At 37.5% G+C, this 18,485-nt stretch overlaps 1 protein-coding gene across 1 annotated transcript; it reads right to left on the bottom strand.

Annotated features, from left to right (window-relative positions):
* Nucleotides 1-847: 847 nt before the first annotated feature.
* Nucleotides 848-18,172, bottom strand: prdm2b (PR domain containing 2, with ZNF domain b). The gene is made up of 7 exons (XM_052101118.1): nt 18,058-18,172; nt 17,368-17,471; nt 17,091-17,243; nt 13,752-13,878; nt 8,562-8,675; nt 2,977-7,604; nt 848-2,875 (listed from the first exon to the last, which is right to left on the bottom strand). Exons 1-7 carry the CDS (start codon nt 18,170-18,172, stop codon nt 2,849-2,851), a joined length of 5,268 nt encoding a protein of 1,755 aa, XP_051957078.1. The 3' UTR covers nt 848-2,848.
* Between the last annotated feature and the right edge of the window lie 313 nt (nt 18,173-18,485).

The raw sequence follows: 18,485 nt of genomic DNA, 5'->3' as shown, positions 1-18,485 counted from the left end.
ACCCCTGGCAGACGGAACAGCTCCTCCCCTTCCTGGCGGACGGCAGCTGTTCCTCGGCCACGCCCTCCTCCTCATTACAATATTTAATAAGAAAATACATTTAATTTTACAGTAAAATTTTGAAGACAAAATTAATAGGCAAGTATCAGTCATTACTACTGTGGACGCGCTCGTAAACCCGACTGCAGTCAGAACATAAAGAAAAACGCGCTTGATTAATAATTATTCAAGAGTTCAATCTGCAGTTGTGTCTTGATCCAGATCTCCCGCCGGAACCTGAGATCCACCAATCAGAGAAGTTCCTTCTTATCAATCAATGTTTTTTTTTTTTTTTTTTGCCAAATTATTTGCTTCAAATCAAAAGTTTCAATGTCGTTAATTAATAATAGAGCTTTCTGGTTTGCGTAAGGCTGAGAAATAGTTATTAAATACTTTTTGGAAATGTCTATGGAGAAAATGGGAGAATATCTCGTGCTTTTCTGTGAGTGCTCGGGCGGGATCTTCGCCTGTGCACCGGGTTATATAAGAAACGTCTTTTCCGAAAGTGTAAAATACCGTAAAAATCGAGATCGTTATAGTCCCACAAGGTACGTGTAAATCTTTTATAATATAAAATGTCCTGAATCTTAAAGTATACAGGCATCAAAATATCATCTCGTAATACCCGAAACATGGTCACCATTTTTCAAACCTGCTGGTATTTTACCCTAAATGTACTTTTCTTTTTTTTACAGTATATACACAGAATCAAATCTAAATACTGACATTTCTGTAATAAAAGTGTATTAATAATTGGCGCCTTATTTCTGGAGCTATTCTAAAGTCAAACTAAAATCAAGTATCCATTTGAAAAAACAAAATTTAATATACCAATTAGAACAACAATGCATTTTACATTTGTGAGAGTTATTATTCATAATCACAAAACACAATCAACATTTTAATTCCTAAAAATATATCAATGCAGGACAGCAAAGACATTCTTCAAGACAGAAATTTTGAAAAGAAAAAAAAGTTCCGTGCTTAAACTTTTAAATTGTTTAGATCTTGCTTGTCCAGGTTGTGAAGTGGAAAGTACATGGCAGAGACAGGCTTAGGAGTGAAAGGGATTATGCTGTCCAAAGGCAGAAAACACACCAGTTCAAAGCTTGCCAGGAGGTAGACCAGTAAGAATGTCAAGTTAGATGTTCTATTAAAACAGATGTCTTATCCATTAAATGAAAATGAGAAATGCTATAAACAAAATGTTTGTGTAATGCTTGATTATCAAAGATAGCTGAAAAGAGACATTGCAATTGCAAGCTAATTATATCAATAACGTAACATTAACAGGGCCTTAACAGACTAAAATAAAATTTCTAAGGATGCCTTAGGTTGTGATGTAGGTGTAATATATCAAATAATACAATTTTTTGACAATTTTCAACCAAGTGTCATCACTTCCAGTAAAATCACCCCAAACTTTGAGAAGGCAAATTAGTCTATATAAAGTGCTTTTCATATGCCAAAAATGTACATACTTTGGTTATTAATAATGGCACATACAGCCGTTTCAATTCTTTTTTTTTTGCAAGTGCAGTTGTTCATCCGAGTTGTAGTTTTAGTGTAGTTTTAATTGGCCAGCAACCCTGCTGTAGATTACAAAAGGTACAGAGGAAAGAAAATGGCTTCAGGTTTTGTCTGGTACAGGTAAAGGTAAAGAACACCTTATACATACAGCAAGCAGTTCTCTCCTGCTCACTCTGACTGTATCAAACAGCTCAATTAATTTACTGTTAACATAAAAGAAAACGGCAACAAAGTAAAAACAAAAATATGAGAGCCTCAGATGCAATAAACATCCTGTGGAGGATTAAATTTACTTAAATATACATATATATACTTTTCTTCAAATAATATTTCTCAGTAAAAGAGGAGCAGGTCAAAATGGGAGTATAGACATGGAGAGAGGATCGGTCCGCTCATACTGTATATACAGAGCACATGCATTAGGCGCGACATTTGGATCCTAAACTTTACCAATTAAACAAAAGGACAAACCAGACTAAAAAAAAAGCAACTTGTACATGATTGCCTTTTGCAATATCTTAAAAAGAATGGTTCATCCAATATTACATTTGTCATAATTTACTGCCCCTCAGTTCCAAACTCAAATGACTTCCATAAGCAGAACACAGAGAAGCTATAATAATGAATAATCAGTGGATTGGGTCTCACTTTCAAGCTTAAAAAAGGACCCAAAAGTATTACAAAAGTAGCCTAATGCAACTCGTGCGTCATATTCAAAGTCATCAATGCATTAAATACGTTTTGCCGTGTAAAATGTAAATATTTTTCAGAAGCCTCGGTATATGACGCATGAGTCACATGGGCTATATTTATGATACTTTTGGATTCTCTATATGCTCAAAGCAAGTAACATCAACTGGCATTCTATTGAAAAGACAGATTGAGAAATTCATTAAAACATCACATTTTGTGTTCTGTTTAAGAAAAAAGTCATACATCTTTGGACAGGAGGGCACTTTGACGATTTTTTCATTTTTGGCTGGACTATTTCTTTAACAAAACCAGAGGGTCAACATTGACAAATCAAGTGATATTACACTCGATATATATTTCTTTAATAATCTTCAGTCCATTTGGGGGCGTTAGACATCCAAATAATTATTTATAAAAGTGCATTGAGAAGATACTTCCACTGGGCCAAAGTGAAACACAAGCAGGGATAAAAACACCTGACGCCCCTGAACATTCAGACTCTGCTCAAGCTAATCCAAGCTCAATGAACTTCCCCGTCCAGTCACTGACTGTAAAAGCAAAGCAATCCTTCAGAGAACATGGAGTTTTAGCTGGCTAACTTCAACAGAGACTCCTGAAATGAAAAAACAAACAAAAAAAAATGTCAGAGCCATAAACAGTATGTAAACATAGTGTGAATGCTAACATTGCACATTATGTGAAACACTACATTACCTCAGACTGCCCTGGATCATGGTTAAGGGAGTCTTCAGTCTTTACTTCCAAAGGAGCTGAAGCACTAGCCATCTGTAGACTGCGTGTGACTGGCCCACCTACCCTCTCCCGTGTCCTTACTGAAAAACGGTACTCCTTTTTAGACTGTGGTGTTTTCACTGCAGTTTCCTCCTTTACAACAACCTCTTTCGGTCCACGTTGCATTTTTGCCAGAGGCCGTGTTGAAGGGTCATCAGAAAGTACAGGAGTTATGGAGGTTTGTGGGTCACTGCGCTTTTTGACTTTTTTACTTTGGGTGGCTGGGTTGTCTGCATTTGAGGCTGGCCTTTTGGTACGTACCTGAGGTGCTTTTCCTTTACTTGCTGGTGGAACTTCACTCTCCATTGGCTCAGAGCTCCGGGCTCTGGTTTTCCCCAAAGGCTTCGAGCTTGTTCCAGAGCCTGTCTCTTGTATGACTTCAGAGTCAGTGGTTCTACTTCGTAGACTCATGTTTTTGTCTTGAGGCATCAGTGCTCCTTTTTTCAACTTCTTGGCGACAGGTCTTTGTGGACAGCTGCAAGCGATGTGTTTTGCAAGGCTGGCTGGGTATGTGAACTCTCGACTACAGTGTGGGCATGAATGGACCTCTTGGGTCTCTTCTTCCTTTACCCGGTTTGTTGATTTCTTTAAAGTGGTGGCAGATTTGTTCTTCTGAGATATGGCTTTCTGGACCAGCTGGTTTTTCTTCTTATTCAGGGATGTTAACTTTGTTTTGGAGGAGATATCTTGGTTAAAGTTAAGCCTTTTTGGCTGACCCATTCTACGAAATGCATTCTGTCCAGCAGCAACTCCTGTGGTGGAAAGCAAGCCATTGGGAGACGACTTTACAATCTGCTTGAGAGGTATGGGATTCTTCTTAGGGGTATAACGTTTCTTATCGCTAGCATTAGCACAAACTAATATGTGTTTGTGCAGTTCAGGCATGTTGTCAAAGCTGTTTCCACACTTGGTGCACCGGATTGCAGTGCTAAATGTTTGGGGGATGTTGTGTGTAGTGAAATGAGTGGCTGAGGCAACTGAGACATCAGGTGTTCGGTTGTGGTAGGGGAAAGGTGGAGGCTTAAAACTGGGGTAGTGTTGATTGATGCCAAGCCGTACATCTGGGCCTTTCGGCTTTCCAGCCTCAGATGCCATAATCTTTATTGTAGTGTATAGTTCTTCTGTAGGGTCCTCATGGCCATCTTTGTCTTCTGCTGTATTAGTGTCACTACTGTTATGCTCCTCAGAAGAATCCTGAGAGGGGGCTTCAGCTGTGGAGTCATCAACAGTGTCATTGAAATTTGTCTTCATATTTGCCTGATCAGGTTCGGTGTAATTCTGAGGTCTGAGCTTCCCATTTTCTATGGCAGTGTGAGTGCAACTTTGACTTGGATGTAGGTCACTTTGATGTTGCTGGAGATTGCAGAGGAAGGCAAACTCCTTTGAGCAAATGGAGCAAATATAAATTCTTCCCACCCCATGAAGAGAGGAGCGGTGTTCAAGGAGCGCAGTAGCATTACCAAATAACTGCACGCAAAACTCACATTTAAAAGGCCACTCCGAGGCATGCTCTATTATATGGCCACTAAGGTCTTTGATGGAGCGAAAGGGCTCTTTGCAAACATTACAAACAAAACTCTTGACAAATGGCTCTCGTTCTGGTGTCTCAACTTCATCAGAACTTCGTGCCGGAGTTCCAGGTGAAGTGGAAACATTGCCCCCATTCGCAGTGACCTCAACTGGCTCTTCCTTTTTCCCTGTATCCTCTACAACCAAGACATTATCGACTGCTAATGATTTCTGAGAAAGTTCCAATTCACTGTGCAAGGAGACTGAGGGGGATTCCTTTTTGAGAGTTGATTGTACTGTAGAATGAGAATACTTTGATTTGTATTGCCCTTCAGTTTTAGTATCGAGCTCTTCAGGGAGAGTTCCTTCACAGGAACTGCTTTGGCTTGTTTCAGAGGCAGTACCCAAATCTAAATAAGAAGAATCTGCTTGATCTGCATTTCTTAACAAAAGAGGCTTAGAATCATGGGTTGAGCCCTCAAGTAGTGTTTCAGACTTTGAAGGTGAATCTGCTTCACAATGCCTTTTCATATCCTGAGGCGGTGCAGACTCTGCAGGGTCTAAATACTCAGCAGTTTGGTCCAATTTATTAATATTGGGATTTAATGCATCATGGCATGACTCTGTTAAGGTAGCTGCATCTGGTACTTCCTCTAGACTATGTTCAACATTCTTGGGGGACATTTTTGGGGACAACACAGGGAATGGGGATAGCGATGAGGTATCCGACATCTGAAAATGTTGCAAAGATAAAGGTGGAGGTGAAGGGACAGTGGGTAGGACAGGAGGAGGGGGTGTAGATGATGCTGTACTAGAGGACGACGGAGAGGATGGATTTATAGTCATAGGGGTCAGGGAGGGAGGGGAGGCCGATTCACAAGGAAGATGCTCTGAACCCGAACCGGGACTAGAAGGGGCGACGCACGTGGCACTCTCCGAAGATGAAAGAGCATCAGGGCTTCCAAGAGTGTGTGAGCCTTCTTCTCCAGCTGAACTTATGCCAGCATATTCATTCATTAACACTTTTTCTAATATGCTGGTATTGGGTTTCTTTCGCTTTGCATGAGGCAGTAGTGTGGCTGAGTTTGTCTTCACTTCATGCTCAACAGTACTTTTACGACTCATACTTAAGTCCAACACAGCCTCTCCAGAACCTCTGCTTACACTACTGTCTCTTTTAGTAAAGGAATTTGAAAGGTCAAGAGGCTGCTGATTGCAAGAATTCCCCCCACTTCTTGAGGGAGACCAGTCTTTTTCTGTCAGGCTCATGGCGTCACTATGATCTTTGCTGGATAAACTCCAGGCAAGTGTAATACAATGGCTTTCAATCTTTGGCACCTTTAGAGAACATGAAACCTCAGTTGAATTGTTTAGGCCATCATTTCTTTGTGAAGGACTATTCAGTAGGGTAGTGGGAGGGGAGGCAGTTCTCCTTTTAAACCTACCTTGAACAGCAGGTAGAGAAGTTACTGAAAGTGGGGTGGTCAATCTATGGCTATCTGTAATTAGACCTATAGCTGGTTTCTGACTGTCTGGGGCCTGCAGTAATTGTTTGAGTTTTGGAGAAAGATAAACCGTTTTCTCCTTTTGAAAAGCTAACATTTCTGTCGACTGGGAGAATATGTTTCCTACCAACAAAGACGACTGAGAGGAAGGGGAGGACAGGGAGGAAGAAGAGGAAACCGTTTCAGCCTCCACTTTCACTGAAGGAAGCATTGGTGGTGTAGTTGTTCGTCTTCTAGAAACTGATTGAGCTGCAAATGAAATTTCTTGACCTGGACAAGTCCGTGTTTCAACTTTGAGAGCATGAGTAATTTGTTTTGGATTTAGAATGAGAGCATCAAGGCCAAACATCGTTGCGGTGCTTGAATCAACCTCTATGACCTCACAGTTGCTCACTGTGCTTGTCGACGGGAGCTTTCCATCTATGTAATGGCTGAGATTTTCAGAAATGTTGTTAGAGATATCAACCATACACTCCTCTCTCTCACCCTCATCCTCCGTGTCCATACTGGGCACATAAATAGGTGGTGGACTGGTACTTGGTGACTCTTCCTGAAGCGAAACAGGCTGTCCTTGATCATGCTGCTGCCGATGTTGTTGATGTTGTGGTGAAGAGACCTCCTGCAAGAGCATACCTTTCCTACGAACAACTTTTGGCATTAGATGCCGCTCGTGGATTCTGCGCTGGTGTCTGCGCATGTTGGTGTGTGTGCCGAAAGCTTTGTTACAGTACTTACAAGGATGAAGCTCTTTTGACTCGCCATTCTCATCCAATATAAAAGGTCGATCAGAATCAGCACCAGGCTCTATTTTCAAACTGTCTGAACTTTGCTGAGGTGGGTCATTCTGTGTGCTCATAACAAATGCATGGCTTGGAGAGGACACACCGCTAGAGGTAGCAGAATCATTGGGTGTAGAGGGACTGCGGAGAAATGCCATTCCTGTGAGTGATCCGGGCCTATTTAATGCTTTACTCCCATTCTCATGTCTTCGTTCATGTCTGCGCCTGCCTACCTGAGAGCCAAAGGGCTTAGTACAGTACCTGCACTTAAAAGTATGAGTTTGATGGTTTGAAGTAGTGTGAATGTGATTGTGGCGCTCAAGGCCCTGTTTGGTGGAGAAATGACGCTCACAATGCTGACAGGGGTATGTTCCTTCCTGGGTGTCATCCTCAAAATCCCCTTCTGCCTCAAGAAATTCAGGATTCGCTAAAGAGGATATACACTCTGTATCACATTGTGGACTCTCAGAGCTTTCTTCTGCAGGACTGCCAGTATGTAATTGCAGGTCAGGTTTTTCATTCCCATCAACTGACTCTACCTCAGAGGGGTGCTGTGGGCTCTGATTTGACTGTGACATCTGTAGCGGTCCATCAGCCTCTGCACTGTCCTCATCCAATCCTTCCCTCTGGTTAATTTCTGATGTAGTAGCACCATGAGACTTGGCAGCGTTTTCCCTCTCTGTGGAGGATGACTGGGAGGGTGGATTCTCCTGTTGCAACTCATATGGTGATTTGGGTCTTTCTTCTCCACTAAGCCCTGAAAATCAAGAAAAACATAAAGTACTGCATTTGTTGCACCACTTGGGTTTGGTGGACAGAAGTTTTTCAAATATTAATATATATATATATATATATATATATATATATATATATATATATATATATATATATATATATATATATATTTTATTTTTTTTTAAATCAAACTGATTCACTGCATTAAAAAATAATAATAATAACAAAAGATTATTCAGCACAACACATTCCAAAATTTCTTTAAGGATTTCAGCTTTAAATGAAACTTTGAATAGTTTTTTTTTCTGTCTCCGGATGGTTGCACCACCTGAAATTTTTTACTTTAAGCCCCAGAAAAAAATATTCACATGAATTTGAACTCAGTCATTGAAAATATGTTGATCATAGTAGAGTAAATTATTTTGTGTGAAATGCATTTGTTATGCGTTTCTGAATGATTTATTAGGCGTGAAAAAAAAAAAAGGTCACATCACTGACCCATAAATAATAACTACATAGTATTTAAGCAATATCTCACAAACTAGATACACTATATACATATTTTTTGTATATAGTAAAGCATTATTGATGCTTTAATGCTCTGATGTGCAGCACGGTGTTTGAAAAAATAAATAAATATGTTTTGGATTGTGCTATGAGGATCTGTATAGAAGCACTTCATTTAATGAAAATGTTGAAAAATAATTGTTATATTATTCATTTGATTAAAATTTATATTATTCATTTGATAAAAATTATATGAATTCATTTGCTTAGTTTTTGATTATTCAATTTAATTCAACTTTAAAACACATAATTCAGAAAAAAAATGGGAAAACAGAATTTGGGAAAGAAATTATGAATTTTGGAAAAATAAAAATCAAATGGATTTTAAAAGACCCCAATATGCATTGTAGGATAAATGTATGCATGTAAAGAGTGCAAATCTCCCCATAAGCTGATGAAGGACATAATCTACCTTTCTCAGAGTCCCGCATCTCTGTGATTGTAGATTCAGTGGCACTTGAATTCTTGGGATCGCAGAATCCACTTAAATCCGCCAGTCTGGCTCTTTGCGACAACTTCTTCCTTGCTTTAAGGAGAAACAGACTATTTTTTTAGTAAAAACAAGATGATTTTTAACTTTCAAGACTTAGTGATAACAATTAAGACAGAAAATTATAAAACATCCTTTTTTGTAAGAAAAAAATAATTTAGCATAGTCAACACACCACCTGCAAGATACAAAACAAAAGCACTATGCCATACCCTTCTTTTCTAAACTCGCATTTCACCACAAAACCTGTCTGACTACTAACAGCAGCATTATACTAGGGTTTGCTTAACACCAAAATTGTCTGAATTGATATGATACAAGCTCTGATACCTCTGTATCGGTACCAAATTGATTTCATAGGAGAAAAAAAAAAAAGAGAGCTGGTAGGTAGACAATTGAAATAGTATGATAGATTTACATAATCAAACAACACGAAGATACTAAATCAATCATTTAATTATACATGAAATCAGTTTTGTTTAGGCAGATATGGCCCATCTTTAAAAGCAGCATCATAGATTTAACAACTATATATTAAATGGAACATAAAACATATAAACATTTGACCATCACGAGGCGACGCTTGTCTCATATTTACCATTTGCCTTTCCTAATATATTCTCCATATATTGCAAAACACAAACATTATATACTGTAATTGAGCAAATACAATTAACTTAATTTGGGCTTTCTGTGTCATCATTCATACCTGTAGGTGACCATTAGAGCAGGATAAACGTGAATTTAATTTAAAGAACACCCCTCCCCATCAATCGTACTTGTACAGATACACTTAGAGGCCAGGGCAGGAATTTAATTTCTGAAATAGTTTTGCGTCCTCTCGCAATAAGTTTGCCATGGTTTTAACCAGGATATTCGAAGTGAAACTATAGTGATAATACAGGAAATGAAAACTAGGGTAATAAAAAAATCATAGTTTTGTGGTTATAGTTTTACTATAAAAAACACCATAGTTTAACTATGATATTACTATAGTAATATTGTAAAATCTAGTAACCACAGTTGATGGAAAGCATTTTTCTATAGTCATATTGTAATATTTGAAAAGTTAATACCATTTGTAGTAAAAACAATTAAAAAAAATATATGATTTTTATTACCATACTTTTCTTTTCCTGTATTATCACTATGGTTTTCCTATGAATATAAAAGGTTAAAATATGGTTACTATAGTAAAACCATGGTAAATTTATAGCAAGGGGATGCAAAAATTATCGCGAGGGTACACAAATTATTGGAAGGGCACAAACAACTTTCAGAAAAAAATTCCTACTATGTCCTTTAAGGGGCTCCATACACATGCTACAATTGACCAATTCCATAATCACTGCACTTTATTTTCACTGTCAACTCATGCATTATTACACCTCTAAACATTAACTTTGCTTTTATACACCACACTGCCTGAATTGGCAAATTGTACTGGTTAGCAGCAACATTGTTATGTACCAAAATCATATTGGTATACGCCTAGTAGTATTCAATCAATATGCTGTACTTTTTGTATCAGTATACTATTTAGCCCTAAATTGTACATAATATTGCCTAAGCACAGAGTAAAAAAAAAAAGTGTAGGTGGTTGTGGCTATGATCATGGAGTAGGAATGTGTGCAGAATAACGAGAAGACATCTAAATCGTATTATTTTTTCTGGGATTACAGCCATTAAGTGACTTCACAGAGCAAATTAACAAGCCATCAGCTGGTGTGCTTGTAACAAGGTCATCTTGGAGCATCTTACACAAAAAACAGACATATGCAACTAATTAGGTCATCTGGATAATTCTCAAATACTCATTCTAACATATTTACATCCTACTCGAGATAGTTGTTCCAATCCATTCTATTTCAGTTTACACATTAGTGCACATGGGATTGTTTTCAAATTTGTCAATGAAGCACACATTTCAATGTGTGCTAATTTTGTGTTTAACCTCACAAAACAACTGCCCTTATTACACACACACACTGGCATCTAAATTGCTATTTGATTTGTATTTAGATGTGAAAGATTCTGGTTAACCAAAACAAAACAAAAAAAATCAACTTTAAAATTACACAAAATGCACATTTATAAGAGTAAAAACCTTGCTTCAACAAGGTGAAAACAAGGCAATGTTTCAGACAGAAATGATTGTCAAAAAAGGTCAGAGCATTGTCACAAGAAATTCCAGTCCCTGCTTAATCAAGCATTGTCCATGTTTGGCTTTAACTTGCATATACATGCATAAATTGAACTAAAAGTCAAGGCATTTAGTGATTTTCACAGAATCATAGCACAGGTCTGATTTTTTTTTTTTTACTCAACCTTTTCAAGTCAATGCCATGTCAAGTATTTCATCTAAAAGGGATAGTTTGCCCAAAAATTTAAATTCTCTGATAATTTACTCATGCCTTCTGAGATGTGTATGACTTTCTTTCTACTGCAAATCACTTGGAAAAAGATACAGGCTCAGCAGGTCCTTAGAATGGGAGAGGATGGTGATTAGATATTTAGTAGTGATAGGCATTCATCAATAATTTGGTATTCGAATATTTAAGTTAATAAAATTTTTTTATATTTGAATATTATTTAAATAAAGGTAATTAATGAGAGAGACATTGTAAAATAATTTGTCATAATGGTTGTCACCATAAAAAAAAAAAAACAAGCTTCTAATTATATTCAAAACAAGCTTATTTCATGTCCTGTTTTTTATATATTTAAATATAAAAGCAATGCGTGAAAACAACAAAAGAACAGAATGAAAGCATTTAAGCTCACGCAAAGTGAAGAAAAAGAAACCGCTAATGAAGTAGACTGATGCAGTTAACATACAGGACGAGTATAAACACTCGGCATATAATAGTTATCATGTTTATATTATATCTCATGTCATGTTTTTGTTGAGAAAAACAAGCAGATCCACGTGTTCAGTAAACTATACTCATTTATACACACCAGTTTAAATGAGGGAATGTCCCTTACCTCAGCTAGCAAAGTCTTTCTCGGATGCCATGTTTGTTGTTTACAGAAGCGTCACGGGTATAACGTTGCTACAGGGATGCTGCTTTCTGACGAGCTGCACATATATGAGATTAAAGTGTACACCGCTTATCCAGTACATTTAAACAGGAACCCAGCTTTCTCAAAGTAAGCCACATTCTCACAATAACCTGCTTTTCTGGTGTCCATCTGAACGTACTGACAGAATCATTTGCTCAACAAATGTGATCAACTTGTGTCCACACTCAACAGCGCCACACAGTGCATTCTGTTATAACTGCCAGTTTGCAAAATTCAACTAGTATTTTTACTATTCTAATAATTATTGCATAACGAATATTCGACTACTTGTGCACATCCCTACTTTTTAGGTCCAAAAAAAAGTCAGCATAAATGTAATCCATCCTGTCTCCAATGTTGACATTAATGTCTTCTAAAGCGAATCTATCACTTTGTGTGAGAAAAAGAACATTATGTATGCACTTTTTAAGTATAAAAGATCACTTTCAGTCAGGTGTTGACGAATGGCTGAATTTACCCCAGTGCTCCCATGACGCAAGCGCGATGGCACATGCGATGGCACATGATCTGACACATGACAGACACACAACCAATGAGTCGAAGGAGCGTGCCAACGCGCTTGCGTCACAGGAGCACTCTGGTAAATTCTGCCATTCTTTTTCGCACACAAAGTGATCAATTTACTTCAGAAGACATGATGGATTACTTTTATGCTGACTATCTGTGCTTTATGGACCTACAAATATCTAATCAACATTAAGGACCTGCTGAGCCTGAATCTTTTTCTACAAATCTTCAAAAGTTTTTTGCAGAAGAAAGTCATACACATCTCAGATGGCATGACGGTGAGTAAATTGTCAGAGAAATTTCCTTTTTGGGGGTGAACGTCCCCTTTAACCAGACAGATGCTTTGTGCGTATGTTAGGTTACAATTTAAAAATACTAATTAAAGACACATGTTAGCCATTCTATGGATAAGACACTAAAGTAAATGCACACCTTTAACTTCCAGGTGCAAATTATGGCATAACACAGATCAAATATAACCGCTCTCAAAATGCAAGCATTTATATCCAGTTCCCCAGTTTTTAGAAAGTGTGACAGCAAACTTTTGAAATGTAATTTAGACAACAAGTCTAAATAAATGTATTGCTTTCAAAAATACTACATGAACTGTACCAATATTCAAATTGCTATGCAATCAGTTGCATGGTCATAGAAAATGTTAAAACAAATTTACCTTTATTCAGTGCAGGGGTCCGCAAATGCTCTTTTCCTTTTCTCAACACAGACAAGTTTGGTTCGGGCATCTGCAGTTTTTTAAGTGCATCAGTCTGGAGAAGACTTAAGAACTTTCCAGACCAGATAAATCCATTTAAACTGAATTGCTAATTTGTCTAATGTGTTTTAGCACCATAAGATATTAAATCAACAAAAACAAAATGGAACATTGCCAGGACTGTTTATGTTAAACAGCATCGAACAAATCAGATTCTCATATTTTGTGAGTCTTTGTGCATTTATTTAATGGCTCATGTCTCGTTCAAACTGTTGCATGAGTGAGGAGGGTCTAGAAGGTCATTTCTGTCAAACATGGGCTGTGTCTCAAACCCTAGTTTACCAATCTAGACAGCATTTTTGGACATAGTTGGCGCGTTTGCACGTTCGAATCAAACGTTTCACATGTTGAGAATCGAACGATCGAATTTACCGCGATGACGTTCAAAAATGCTTTTTAGATAGGCAGCTCACTAGGTTTTGAGAAGTCTGCGTCTGCAAAACAGCTAACCTACCTGTCCATCATCATTTTGAGCAAGACTATCTTATATTTAACATCACTTTCGCTGCTTTAGTTTTTAACAAAGCGATTTAGACCATAACATTATATTTCACGGCGTTATGATTCATGCTCATAAATAATCTTCGTTTGAAGTGTGCGATTAGCCAGGTGGCTAACTGGCTAGTTCAAGCTAGCGACTGCTAACACGTCCAAATTGCACAAAGACATAATTTCAGATATAAGTAAGATGTTTTTATAACCAAAAACACTACGTGCATCAATAAAAGTCTATGTTTTCATATTACCTCGCTTTGCTCTGGGCGAACTCTTCTTGTTCAGGTTGCTAGTCCTTTCTTCCTTTAATGCAGCTGCTATCTCTGGATTGTCTTCCCCATTGTACCACACGAGAAGTTCTTCGTCTGGACCGATTGGCTGACGGGATGGAGACGGACCAATTAGAGACGAGCTTTTTGGCATGCCATAGTAGGAAATACTTTTCAGGCCTTGACGCTCTGTCAGGCATTTATGAGAAGACTCCCATAACAATCCAGTGTGTGACAGCACATGGAAGAATGTTATAACACTTTAATTGCCGTTACAAAAATGCATTGTTCGTCTGTCAGCTTTCATAAGTGTAGACGAGAAAGATGCTCGTGCTACCATTAAGGTACAACATTAAAAAGAATAAAATAATTTGGACACTTAAAGGTGCACTCAGTATTTTTTTTTTCCTCATTTAAAAAGTTTTACTTCTAAAGAACTGAATAGTACGTTTGAAACATATATATAAAATCATAACTACTCAAGTGAGATGATGAGTTCAGTCATATCAGTAACCTTATAAAAACTATTTTATTCTACACGGAGCAGGGGCGCCTCATGGGGGCAGCCATGTTAGAATCACAGGACCAGCCAAATACTACTTGTTTAATCTCAGTAACTGCCCTGTTATTGGACACATTCATTCATGGATTAAATTCATCCTGGTTAACCATACATATTGAATTTCTACAATGACATTGGTAACTGAAAACTACGTTGTTTTAATGATGCAGCACCTGGGCCAAAAGGTGTCAGAATTTTTTTTCTAGAAAGTTATTATAATACTGTATAATTAACAGTTCTCTCTTTCTTGATTTCTTTTCACATCCAGAAATTGATTGACAGGCGAGGTCTGTTTTTAAAAGGTGATTGGCTCTTTTACCTGTAAGGTGGGACTTCCTTTCTACATCCGTTGACCTCTGGCTGCTGTGGAGAGTTCCAATTTTTCCCATTCATTTTAATAGAAGTGGCCCGTTTCTGCTAAACAATCTCTGGTGTCAGTGTAAGCCATACATCGACATCAAAAAATTACTGAGTGCACCTTTAAGCCACATTTGAAAATTATATGTCACTGCATTAATTAACAAAACATCAAAAAGTAACACTTATTTTAAAGAAAAATAACACAAACGCTTTAAGCTAAATGTATAAATATTAAGCGTTCCCTATCATGCTTACTGTGAAGATGAGCTCAAAACCTTATTACCAAGGATGTCCCGATACCATTTCTTTTTTAGAACAATATACAGTGTTTTTTTTTTTCTTCTGAATTCCATATCAACTGTTTATTTCACATTTATAATGAAATGGTTTCCAAATAAATTCATTAAAACTTAAACTGATATAGTCAACAAAATAATATTGTATTATTTTAATCAAATGAAGTGTGTTTATACAGAAACTCACAGCACAATCTTATATGCAACATTGGAGCTTTTTTTTTGTCAAAAAAGTGCTGCATAACACAGCATCACAGATGTGAGATATTGCTTAAATATAATACAATTACTATTGATTTATTAGTATTATTAGTAGTAGTTGTAGTAGTACAGTGAATATTACATAAATATACAGTAGTGATATATATGGTGCTTTTTCCATTAAAATTGAGCTTTTATTTTGGCAGAAGCTTTTAGTTTGAAGCCCTCTCCGTTTCTGTGTTTTTAACGGTAGCTTCTCACCTCCGGAAAAGCAGGTGGCGATGTGACCCAATGTGATTATAAAACCGCAAAATGCCGCTATTTAATTAAACAAATATATAGGCTGTATGTGCCTCATGCTACAAAGTGATTTAGCTAATGTTTTTGGTCATCTGCAACAAACAGATTGTGCGATGCTCATGATGGTGTTTTCCATGTATAAGCTCTAAAAGGTATGAGCAGCAGCTGATGTCGGCACAACACTGGCTCCACACATTCATTTTGAAGCGTGCAGCACATGCAAATTATATATTTATCTAATTAAATCGCAGCCTTTGCTGTTTAAGGATCACACTAGGACATAACACAATATCATTTTGTGCACTGAATGTTTACGAAATGACATTTGTACATCAGAGCATTTTTACGAGCATGAGTACAAGTACATGAGCGTGGTAACAGACACGATTCCTCGCGTGTCCTTTCTAACAATCAAAATTTAGATGTGTCAGTGAGGTTTAGTCAACTTTGGTCTTTAAACTGGAAGACAAAATGGCTAAAAAAACTAAAAACATTAACCACTTTTCCCATAATATTAAATAATTTATATTATTGCATTTTCCAAAATGTGCGACACATTCATACACCGATCAGCCACAACATTAAAACCACCTGCCTAATATTGTGTAGGTCTCCATCGTGCCGCCAAAACAGCGCCAAAAAGAGATATTCTTCTCATCACAATTGTACAGAGTGGTTATCGGAGTTAGCGTAGACTTTGTCACTTTGAACCAGTCTGGTGTTGACCTCTCTCATCAAAAAGGCGTTTCCATCTGCAGAACTGCTGCTCGCTAAATGTTTTTAGTTTTTGGCACCATTCTGAGTACATTCTAGAGACTGTTGTGGAGATCAGGTGTTACAGAAATACTCAAACCAGTCTGTCAGGCACCAACAGTCAGGAGTTTCAGTTAATGTTCACATCAACCATCAGAATGGGGAAAAAATGTGACCTCTATGATTTGGAGCATGGCATGATTGTTGGTGCCAGATGGGCTGGTTTGATTATGTAACTGATGATCTCCTGGGATTTTCACACACAACAGTCTCTAGAATTTGCTCAGAATGGTGCCAAAAACAAAAAACATCCAGTGAGCGGCAGTTCTGTGGACGGGACGCCTTGTTGATGAGATAGGTCAACGGAGAATGGCCAGACTGGTCTGAGCTGACAAAGTCTACGGTCACAAAGATATATGCTCTTATCTTATTACAATTGTGGTGAGAAGAATATAATCTCAGAATACTATTCTGAGATGCAGGTTGGCGCTGCTTTGGCAGCACGAGGTGGACCTACACAATATTAGGCAGGTGGTTTTAATGTTGTAGCTGATCGGTGTATTTGTTAACATCTCCAGAAATCTGATTTAGGGTTTCAGGACCCTAATTTTCACCAAATTTTTGAGGCTATTGTATATTTACTTAGGTGTAAATGTATGGTAATGTATAATTGATGGTAATGAATAATGTATAATTTAATGTACTCTCTTTCTTGATTTCTTTTCTCATCCAGAAATTGACAGCATTTCAGTATCTCCTCCAAACTCTAACTCTTTGCAATCATAACCAACATAGTGAAAAGATAATCTAATCTATGGCCACATATCAGAGGTACAAAATGTAACCTACCCTTAACACTTTGTAGTAAATTGCTCTGTTGATCTCCAGTGGAAAAAGGTTTTGTTCTTGAGAGTTACGTGCCCAGTTCACATAGCGCAGCCAATTACCCTTCAATGGATCTGTGGCGTCCACACACATCCACCCCCAGGCTGGAAAATATACCTGATAATAGTGGAATAACATGCCTTTAATTATAGACAAAATAAGCAATGAGTTCAATGAATGTCAACTTCTGATTATTAGCTAGAACTTGAGTAGTTTTCTCTATTGGACATTTATGACATACCTCCCACATGTATACATTACTAGACACTTGAGATCTCTTCTTTCGTTCTCCAACAAATGGTCCAAACCGTTTGCCTTTAGGTATTAGTCTAGATGCCCAGACACCTGTAGAAAGAAGACACAGCATATGAAGAGCATTCCTGTGTACACCAAACGCTTGGAAACACAAGCTATACTAGTTTAACATCCAATCATATATATTGTTTTTAAAAAGCACTTCTCTACAATTGAGTATGATTCCGATTTTCAGAAAGATCCACTTTTTGATCTCCAGTGACAAACAATTTTTTTGTAGCATCCAGATCCAGCATTAAACATTTATCTGTTTTTTCTTTCTTTCTAGGGCACCACCACAGCATACTCAACTACTGCATTCTTCATTTCGAATGTCAAACAAGGTAAGACTGCTGTTCCACTAATAGTAACTCTTTTAAAGGAATATTCCAGATTCAATACAAGTTAAGCTTGATGGACAGCATTTGTGGAATAATGTTGATTACAACAACTATACATGTAAATGTATAACACAACTTGCTTTTTCCTTTGCAAGATGCAAACTTGATCCTATGCCATCTGAGCTATTAATAGTCTTATCTTCCTTTACCAATCTTTTAACATCAAGTCATACGATACTGTTGTCAACAGAGTTATATAGAAATATCTTCAATTACTTGACATTGCTGTTACTAACCAATGCGATTTGGGTTGACAGCTGATGGACCCAGCTTCATACTGTTTGGCAGCCCTCTCCACACATGGGCTGGGATGTCATCCAAGGTTTCATATGCTTCTTGAGGCAAAGCCATTACAGCCTTGGGGGAGGGGGGTATACTTTATATGTTACAATGCTTTAATATTTATCATATTTAATGCTATTGAAGCAAAAGTATTAAAGGGGTAGTTCACCCAAAATTAAAAACATTATTTTGTGTTCCGTGAAATAAACGGCATCCAGGTTTGCAGCAACATGATAGCATTATACTATCCCTTACTCTGACATTTAACATTACATTTCTAACGTTTTTTTCCACCATACCTGGACTGAGGAATTCACACTCAATTGAACTTGGAGACTCCTACGACCTTAATCATTGCATGGATTCTGTAAGAAAGGATAAC

Source organism: Xyrauchen texanus, chromosome 32 (genome assembly GCF_025860055.1).
Source record: "Xyrauchen texanus isolate HMW12.3.18 chromosome 32, RBS_HiC_50CHRs, whole genome shotgun sequence".
NCBI classification, from domain to species: domain Eukaryota; kingdom Metazoa; phylum Chordata; class Actinopteri; order Cypriniformes; family Catostomidae; genus Xyrauchen; species Xyrauchen texanus.
The sequence above is the reverse complement of the archived record's forward strand: the minus strand, read 5'-3'. Positions and strand labels throughout refer to the sequence as shown.

Bases quoted from the DNA above. Each gene is read 5' to 3' on its own strand.
- prdm2b (XM_052101118.1), bottom strand. From the start codon at position 18,172: ATGGCTTTGCCTCAAGAAGCATATGAAACCTTGGATGACATCCCAGCC. The intron at 17,472-18,057 runs GTTAGTAACAGC...TTCTTTCTACAG, and splicing joins TGTCAACCCAAATCGCATTG to GTGTCTGGGCATCTAGACTA. The intron at 8,676-13,751 runs GTAATATGAAAA...TTCTCCTTAAAG, and splicing joins TTCGCCCAGAGCAAAGCGAG to CAAGGAAGAAGTTGTCGCAA.